The following is a 10243-nucleotide window of genomic DNA, read 5'->3' on the forward strand; positions in this document are numbered from 1 at the left end:
ATTCTTGTGAACATCAAATCTCAAGAACGCCTTGAGGTAATTTCTTCAAATTTGGCACAAACATCCACTTCGGCTCAAGGATGAAGTGGCTAGACCTTGGTTGCCAGATGTCAAAGGTCAAGGTCACTGTGACCTCACAAAAAAAAAAGTTTTTGGCCATTTCTCCACAATTAATTTTATAATTATGTCAAAATTTTACACATTTTTTTAATAGGATAAAATGATGAAGTGATGACATTTTGCTTCCAAAAAGGTCAAAGGTCAACTTCAATGTGACATCATAATGTTAAGCAAAAAATGACCTGGCTATTTTTCAATGCCACAGCTAAGGAATAGCAACTTGACTGGTATGTGGAGCCATACAGCTGCACGGCGGGAATTGTAATTGGATAACTTAAGTATGTTCAGTGTATAATGAAATAAAAAAAGAGTAAAACAGCAAATCTTCACATTTGAGACCAGATAGTGTTTGGCATTTATTTCAAGATAAGAATACTTTAAAGTTAATTGATAGGCAAAATAGTTGTAGATTAATCGTCAGCCAATCAAGTGCGCGGGAGTTACATGACGACAGGTATGAGCCTCGTGTGAGAGGCAGAGCTGCAGTGTTACACTATTCTGTAACGCTTTCTTTATTACATGCCCTGTAACTTCTGATTATAATCTATGGCCGACATTTCTGATGACGTAACGTACTTTGAACGTTGAGAAAAAAAACTGACTGAACTACACACGTGAATGAAATTGGAAATAATGAGCGGTACATTTTGGAAGTAATTTTTGAAGATGTTTTTTAAAGCAAAGTGTCATTAACTTCATGGGACAATATGCACATTGTTTTAAAAGGCATCGATAGGACTACATCTCACTGTGGGATGTCTGTGGGTTGTCCAGTAGGACAGTTTGGGATATCATCTCACACTGTTTACCCAAATAACTCATATTTCTTCAAATTTGGCCTAAGGGTCCACTTGGAGTTAAGGATGAACTTTGGACTTTGGTGGTCAAAGGTCACTGTTTTTGGGTGTAACTCGAGAATTAATGTGCTAATTTTGACAACAAGTGATGACATTTTATATCCAAAAGGTCAGTGAAGGTCAGCTTCACTGTGACATCATAACGTTCTGCGAAAACACTTTGCCGCCCATTATTCATAACCATAACTCAGGAGCAGAAGGGAGATTGTGATCAAATTTCACATTCGGTCAGACACTGAAGTATGTGAAGCATTGATGTTTGTATCAGGTTTTTTAGCCAATCGTGGGAACACATACAAGGAATTGTACTGTTTTTTTGTTTTTTATTAACTTACACATAATAGACATAGAGCAGTACTCCAACTCCAAGTTTGCTGGTTTTGCTGATATTGGGCTTCAGGTTGTTGTTGTTGCACCATGTGATGAAGCTCTCTATCAGTCCTCTGTACTCTTCTGTAAAAATAGTCTCAAAGAGATGTCAACATGTTTCTCACTGGAAATGATTCACTGAAACTTCCATTTTACCAAGACCTTACACTCAATGCCTTTTATAAAAGTCCTTCAAAGGCTTCACTGCATAGGCTTTACTATATGAGACTAGACAGACATGGATGTAAAGTGCAACTTGACTCTCAAGACAGCGAGGCGGTAATTCCAGTTTTTACTGACACTAATATATTCCTGTCTAAGGTAAGTGAGATATGGCTTTTGCAAGCAGCCTTATTATTACACATAAGTATCTTTTCCGTGTCAGTCGATAACAACGCATATGTCACACATTTTTAAAGATATTTCATGTTTTATTAACTTCAGGAATTTCCGGAACAACAGCAGGCTATTAAGAGCAGAATTTGACCCATTGACTTCTCAGCTGTTCAAATCAAAGTATCATAAATCTGCAATTACACTAAAGGATGGCTTCATGTTTTTTTTTTTTGTTTTTTTTTTAAACTAGACTGCCATGTATGGAGGCCGAGAGCAGCCGTGCCTTCTTTTGTTTATGTCGTTGCGTTGAGATCATGAGTTAATTATTCTTGAGATCACAAAGCTGGTTTACCTGTGATAACTGGTTAATATATCTTATTCAGAGAAAACAAAATGCCCCTTTCTCAAGATAACAAGATAATTTAATATATATCGTTAGAGTAAAACATGATATACACACACTATTAACTTGTTATGAACTTTTAAAACTTGCCACAAGCGACGAGAGGTGGCGCAACAGTCGGCTTTCATCGCTGTTAGTTCCTTTGATGTCAGTTTGGTGTGTCAGGGCCCTTACTGTACATACAGTGGGCAACATACAGCAGATGTGTTCATTTCCAGTATATAGCCATACGAATTCTTGTTGGCATAAGGGAACTGTAAAACTGTAAAAGAAGCTACCCACACTGGTGGGCCTTTGAATGGTATAATAAAGTATGTATATTAAACAAAAGTGAGATTGAAGTACAATCTGATGCGTTGATCGTTGGTAGAGCTTATTTACAAGGCAGCCATTTTCCTACCTCGAATGCTGAGGTGATGTAATGCTGCTGTGTTCCAGGTTGCAAGTTGTATAAATGTACATCTCAATCTCAGACAAATTTCTCCAAGATAGGTGTGTACATTTCTGAATTCATTTACGCCTTTTCTAATCGGTTCTAAACAGTAATGTTTGCTAGAATGTGGTGGAATGCTAACATCAGCTGTTGTTTTACCTAGAAACTATCCATTGTCTTTATAGTTGCTAATCAATCAGGAAAGAGTGAAATGACAACAATTTGTCAGATTGCCTGCGTTTGTATGACTTGTGCCCCAGAACACAGCAGTACAACCTTTGAGCTTCACACCCTGAGTGTGATGTGTAAGGAAAAAGGCCACTGTGAATATGATCTATTGGTACTCCTTGATTGTACATTTTAGCTTAAATCAGTCGCTGCAGTTGGTAAGACACCATCTGTGCATGCAGGAACAGCACTCATGATCTCTGTTAATATTATAATTGTGTTGTGAAAAAATTGCAAGCGTGGCCATTCTGGGCCTCCGTGGACACGCCCTTGTGCACAGTGAAAAAGATTGTTAGAGGTCATTTCAGTATAAGTCAAGGAGCGCACATGTACAGCACTCGTTCTGTGCAAAAATGAATAGCCAGAGTTAATATGAGACTTCAACAGTATGAAGAGTTTGACAACTCTTCCAAAGGTACTGTCGCGGCACAAGCAGCAAACGTTGTTGTTGAAACAGAGAGAGCGACTTCTGTACCAAAAGCTCCATTCAGATTTCACTTTTTCAGACCGCTGAAGCTTCACATTAGCTTCAGACAGTTTTTCACAAAACAAAGACCTGATTTTCATATTTAAAGCCACAAAGAAAAACACGATCAAACATCGGGTGTCATCAAATGTTTCTGAAGCATCAGTGGCTTCTCAAAAAAGGATGTTAACAGGAGTAAGAAGCAAAATGTAATTTTTGAACATGAATGGGACATTTTGAGTCACGGTGAAGACTGGAATCAGAGTTGATCATTTGGAGGCGGTGAGGTCAAATGGATGTCAGCAGTTATTTTTAACACTTTTCCTTTTCTTTGTTTAACTCCATGTCCATATATCTACTGTATTTTTACAAGGTCTATGTAGGCGTGTGTAGATATATGCGTCTATAGAATACAATAGAATAGAATAAACTTTATTGTCTGTCCCAATAGTGACAGAAATTCTCCTTTGACAAGGCTCAACAATACAGATGAGTCACATTTAAAACACATTAAAAACATTTATTTGTATGTGTGACATACGTATTTGTATGTATGTGTTGGCATTTGTATGGAGTTATTATTATATTTATTTTAATACGGTAATATGAATTTGTCTAATTTAACTTCTTTAACTAATACACTACTTTGATTTTATAAAAAGGTTTGTACTACAACGGGAATACTTTTTTTGGTTTGTTTTGTTTTTGTTTGTTTATGTTGTTTTTGTTTCTGTTTGTCTTATGTTTTTGTTTTGTTTGTTTTTTGTTTCTCTGTGTCTTATGTTTTTGTTTATGTTGTTTTAGTTTCTCTGTCATATGTTTTTTTTGTTTTGTTTCTCTGTTTGTCTTATGTTTTTGTTTGTTTATGTTGTTTTTGTTTCTCTTTGTCTTATGTGTTTTTGTTTGTTTATGTTGTTTTAGTTTCTCTGTCCTATGTTTTTTTTGTTTTTGTTTCTCTGTTTGTGCTGTTTTTGTTTTGTTTTTTTGTTTCTCTGTTTGTCTTATGTTTTTGTTTTGTTTGTCCCTGTACGTTTTTTCTTCCTTTTCTTCTTTCCTAAAATGTACTGTTTTCAGTTTCTGTGGATGCCCTTAGAATAAAAAAGACTGGATTTTGTGTCCCATCACTTACATTAAAATTGCTTCATTGCCTCTCTCTGCATCCAGTTTGAGCAGAGGTAACGTCTATATAATAATAACAAAGTGCTTCACAGAAAAGAAATACTATCCGCTCCTTTGACAGCGCCGCAGCCCAGCTGACGTCTGTGTGAGAGGAGGAGTCGCCTGAAGTCCTCCAGAATCCGGCATCACTTTGAGAAATGTTCAAGCAAGTCAGTCTCCCCAACTCTCTTTGTCGTGTTCACTGTCACCATGTTGGTAAGAACCGAAACAGGGAGGATGTCTGCAGCTTGAGAGGCGCGTGAGAATGGAAAACCATGAGGTGTAAACCCTGTTTTGATGGAGAAGGACATTTTATGGATCTCCATGCTGGACAAGTTGCATCCATAGGACAGAAGAGGCGAGGAGACGCGCCAACTCTCCGGACTGCCGCGGTGCGTTGATGTGACTGTTCCCCGAGCAGAAGTTTAACATCTGAACGATAAAGTAATAACAGCTCATGGAAGTGTTGTCAGATATGTAACAGTCTTTGGATGCGTTGATGGGTTGAATGACTGAACAACTTCTCGGGCGACTCGCTTGATTTTTCATTTTGTCGTTTTTTTTATCATCCATCACATAACAAAAAATAAAAGAAAATCAGACATGGCGTTGAGCAACGCGTCCCTATCCAACCCCTCCGTCCTCCACGTGGACTTCACCCTGATTGACTTTATGGACGAGAACGAGACGAACCTCACCACCGGAGAGCAGAACTCGTTGGGCTGCGTGCAGATCCGCGTCCCTCAGGAGCTCTTCCTGACCCTGGGGCTCATCAGCCTGGTGGAGAACATCCTGGTGGTTCTCGCCATCATCAAGAACCGCAACCTGCACTCGCCCATGTACTACTTCATCTGCTGCCTGGCCGTCTCCGACATCCTGGTCAGCGTCAGCAACGTGGTGGAGACCATATTCATGCTCCTCAACGACCACGGCCTGATGGACGTGCACCCCGGCATGCTGCGCTTCCTGGACAACGTCATCGACGTGATGATCTGCAGCTCCGTGGTGTCCTCGCTCTCCTTTCTGTGCACCATCGCCGCGGATCGCTACATCACCATCTTTTACGCGCTGCGCTACCACAGCATCATGACCACGCAGCGCGCCATCGCCATCATCGTGGTGGTGTGGCTGGCCAGCATCACCTCCAGCATCCTCTTCATCGTGTACCACACCGACAACGCTGTCATCGTGTGCCTCGTGACCTTCTTCTGCACCACCCTGGTGTTTAACGCCGTGCTCTACCTGCACATGTTCCTCCTGGCGCATGTGCACTCCCGGCGCATCATGGCTTTCCACAAAGCCAGGCGCCAGTCCACGAGCATGAAGGGCGCGATTACCCTCACCATCCTGCTCGGGGTGTTCATTTTATGCTGGGGCCCCTTCTTCCTCCACCTCATCCTCATCCTCACCTGCCCCACCAGCCCCTTCTGTAACTGTTTCTTCAGAAACTTTAACCTTTTCCTCATCCTCATCATCTGTAACTCGCTCATCGATCCGCTCATCTACGCCTACCGGAGCCAGGAGCTGCGTAAAACCCTACAGGAGCTGGTGCTGTGCTGTTGGTGCTTCGGGGTGTGACACCAGGTTCAATGAACAATGTTCAGCTCCCAAAGAGTGACTGATTGAACAGGCAGGTGATGCCCATAATCGAAGCTGCACACGACAAAGACTGTATCCCTGGAAAATAATAATAATAAGTTTGTGCATCTCATTGTGGATTTTATAATCATCAGGTTAATTGCGGGTTTACACTGTATGTGCCAAACATCTGGACGTTTAATCCAGCAGTGACTCACTAGATTGTGAACTCTCACACACAATAGAGTCTGTAGGTTACTGGACTCATGTTTGCTGGACTCATGCTTTAACTGAGAAGTATTTTATTTTTATTAAATCAAGTTCAAATCTTAAAAAAGAAAAGAAAGAAAGAGCCATTTCTTCTGTAAATCAGTTGTGTTTCCTGTATATAAAGTGCCTCTTTTTTGTTGTTGATCCGTCTCATCTCTGCTTTTAAAAGCTGCTTTTGAAGACAACAAGGAAACAAACTCAATATCTGCCCTGGAGATATGTCATAAAAAATGATATAACTAAACTCATGACTCATGACAAAAACAAGCTTTGACATTCAATGCGTTAAGGTTAATGTCACGTGTTAGAGATGAGAAATTGCCTCGTTGGTTCTGGTGTCGAGTGGTTTTCATGACTTCCCTTCTCATCATAACGCAGTCCATTTCCCACTGTTTTAAAATGATTCCCATTTGGGCAGAGAAGCACTCACTAAAAGAAGAATAACATTTACTTTGGCTGATACTTATGATTTTTAAATTCAGCAATGAATGGGATAATTTAATGAATCCTGGTGCAAGAAGAAATCTGAAGAGAAAGTGGTGAAGGAAGGATTTTTTTAAAAACTCTTGTCTGTTTGGTGGTGTTGCGTGTGAATTACTCCACCAAGACTAAATGTCTGGATGTCTGAGGAGGAAAAAAAAAGAGGGTGAGCTAAATCACATGAACGGCCTCGCTTGGTGGCAGGCCTGATGCCCGAGGCATGATGGGATTTATGACAGAAGGCACGTCGAAGTTTTATTTCTGTGTTATTTCCCAGAAATGGGCAGCGGGTCAGTTTGTGGAAGGGCTTGAAATGCGGCCTGATTAAGTTATGTAGGTCAAATAAGCGAGACATTAGCCTGATGGCCTGTGGGGAATGTCATTTAAAATGTAGCATGAAAATGAAGTATTAAAAAAATCACTTAGCCTGATACTTTTTGTCTATAGGGCGCAGATGTAAGAGTCATTAACGAGCAAAAGACAGAGAAACCTTTCCAACTATGTCCTCAAATGTTCTTTCAGATACAACTCACAGCTTTGTCATTGTATTTATTTATTTACCCTATGATATCTCATATTCTTTATTGATCCTAAGGATTTGTTGTTAATAGGACCTACATTTTAGACTCTGAAACTGAAATTCAGCCATATAACCTGTCTTTATTTTAGATTTCTCTCCTCAGTGCTTTGTTACATTAGTTTCCAAATTAAAGGGGGAAAGACACAGATCCCATCATAAGCAGGAATTGAGCTGTATAACTTTACTGGTTAGAAGATGTCGACCCTGTAATGTGAAATGTGCACATTAATATTGAGGATAAAGACTGTTGTACACAATAACTTGAAGAATGCCTGCCAGAGTATTTGCTGCTGAGTAATGTAACTGTACTTAAACACTGTCCCTACTGTTATTATTGATGTTTTTTCTGTGTAATTTCTCTTTTGATTGTTAATTATGACTTTATTTCCTTTTTTGTATTTGTAATGGTATTTCTGTTCCATAGCCTCCTATTCTTTTTGGCGTTGGAGTTGTTAGAGAGGATTTTGAATGTACAGTATGTCTTTGTGGTGTCTGCGATATAAATCTTACTATTAAAGGTCATGACACTGTGGCACTATGTACTTTGTTGCATCCCCTAAAGTAAACCTGGTTCAACACAAGCTGTAAATGCAGTGGGCGTAAAAAAAACAAAAAACTGCAGCATGCCTCCCATGTTTACTTGAAACTGGGTAAAACAGGTCCATGTTGTGCAGTTATTCACTAAAAGGAATATACGTTAAGTGTAATCTTATTGAAATTGTTGACACGTTATCTGTTAGTGTGAAATAACAAGGCCAAAATAACCCAAGCTTGATGCAAATTAATGGTAAAAGAAGCGTTATTATTGATCAGCCGTCCAATACACTTTCTCCTCTCGTCATTACCAAGTATGCTAAGTTAGCAGGTTATTTAACACCAAATATCCAAACCCAAGGCTTAATTCATTTGCTTACGAGATAAGAGCTTGGAGACAGCTGTGCATCTCATGGTTTTTTGGAAGTAAAAGTCTCAATTAATTCTGCCTTTAGAAGTAACTCTGCAATATCTACAGATGATACTGTAAGACAAGACAGAGGACATAAACTAAACAACACAGTCTTCAACTTTAACGTATTTAAATGCAGTATTAACAGTTTTTTCTTCCACTTCTTTTTAAAAAGTGTGAAAGTCAATGTGCTCTCAGCAGACAGAGGGTTCTTTGATATATAACACAACAGAGATGTTTTTGAAATGCTCAGTTATTAAACTCATGATCAAGTTCAGTTCGGATGCTGCGCTGTAAATGAAAACAATTATTGAAGGGACGGGGGATTTCCAACAGGCACAAATTAAACCGCATCCTGCACTGACGGAAGAAATTAGTCTTAATTGTTTAAAATAATATTCAAAGGATATGTGTTTATTATAGTTCAACCACATGAGCATAATTGAAAAATGAATAACAAATAAATAAAAATGTGATCTCACCATTTAAGCAGTGTAAGCCAGAAAGAGCAAGAGAGCAAAGATTAAATAAAGTTGTCACAAAAAATGTATGTCTGCAATATATTTTTTGAATTCTTGCTTACTTCTTTTGCGTTTGTTGTTTCAAACTGTTTAAAAGCGTAACTTTATTCCTTATATTTAGAACTTTTTTGGCCTAACTTTTGTTGTTTCAGAGGATTATGAAGGACATGAAAAATGAAAAAAAAAAAAAAATTAATGAAGAACCGATCAGTGTGATAATTTGTTGATCTGTGTCTAAAACTAATTTGTCACTTTAATTTCACGATGGCAGTCTCTGTAGGGAGTTTGCCCCATAGCTTTGTGTTATTTGTTTGAAGTCTTTGAACTTCATGGCCTAATACCAAACTTGGCTGTTACTGAAGGGGGAAAATATTCTACTCATGCTTTTGATTGACAATGTGCAAAGTATTACTTTATTCCTCATAAATCTTACTTGTCTCATACTTTTTATGTTCATATGTCACTGACTAATCAATTTATTCATATTTATGTTTAATCGTTTTATCAGTACATTGTGCAGTTAGGCGAATGATCTGTCATAGATCAGTGAGACAGGCAGAGCAGACTAATTGATTTATTGAATACTTCTCTCTCTCTCTCTCTCTAAGGAGGGAGAAGGGAGATGGCAGTTTTGTCATATATGTTTACAAGAAGTAAAAGATGCAGTCTATATACTTGAGAGCTGAGCTGTGCTGATTTGTTTAGGTACATGAAGGACCAAACCTGACCTGAATATTGCAAATTAATGATAATATAAATGTATCAAATGCCAATTAAAATATAAATGTTAATTGAATTCATCTCATTGTAGTTATTTGTAGAAGTGTATTTTGCATTCATTCATTATTCACTGCTTATCCTAGGCAGGGTCCTTCGGGGGGCATGGAGCTGATCCCGGCTGACATTAGGTTAGCGGTGGGGTGCACCCTGGACATGTCACCGGTTCATCATAGGGCTGACATATAGACACAAACAACCATTCACACTCACATAGGTAATTTAGAGTGACTGATTAATCTTGCTTGCATGTCTTTGGACTGGGAGGGAGGAAGCCAGAGTACCTGGAGAGAACTTGCAGGCAGGAGGAGAAAACTCTCCGACTCCAGCCAGGTCTCAAACAAATGCCACTGATACATTATTCTTTTTAAATACTTAATTTCTTTTCACAGTGACCACTTTCATTTGAATATTTAATTTAAAAAAGATTCTGATGAGTCAGAATTGGTCCTCCACACTACAAATGAAGTAGAACAATTAGCCCGCTGGCTAACACACATGACGTCTTGGATGAATATTGAAAGTGTTAAGTTCACAGTTAAAGCCAAAGGCAGAAATGTCTTGTGCTTGACTTTCAATTTTTTTCAAGGATGTAAATACCTCAAGGATGGCCTAAGTGTGACTGCATTATTTGCAGGAAGCAGGATGTTTACAGTTATGGCTTCTTCCTTCATTTAGCTGCACAAAGCGGTTCTGTTTACTGTCTAAATGGCAGCTGTGG

The 10243-nt window shown here is 38.9% G+C and overlaps 1 protein-coding gene across 1 annotated transcript; it reads left to right on the plus strand.

The window, feature by feature from the left end:
- The first annotated feature begins 3251 nt into the window (after nucleotides 1–3251).
- mc1r (melanocortin 1 receptor) lies at nucleotides 3252–6335 on the plus strand. The gene has a single exon (XM_084369877.1). It carries the CDS (start codon nucleotides 4974–4976, stop codon nucleotides 5946–5948), a length of 975 nt encoding a protein of 324 aa, XP_084226003.1. The 5' UTR covers nucleotides 3252–4973; the 3' UTR covers nucleotides 5949–6335.
- The last annotated feature ends 3908 nt before the right edge of the window (nucleotides 6336–10243 follow it).

Source organism: Pagrus pagrus (assembly GCF_965226575.1).
Source record: "Pagrus pagrus genome assembly, chromosome: 1".
In the NCBI taxonomy this organism is placed as follows: Eukaryota; Metazoa; Chordata; class Actinopteri; order Spariformes; family Sparidae; genus Pagrus; species Pagrus pagrus.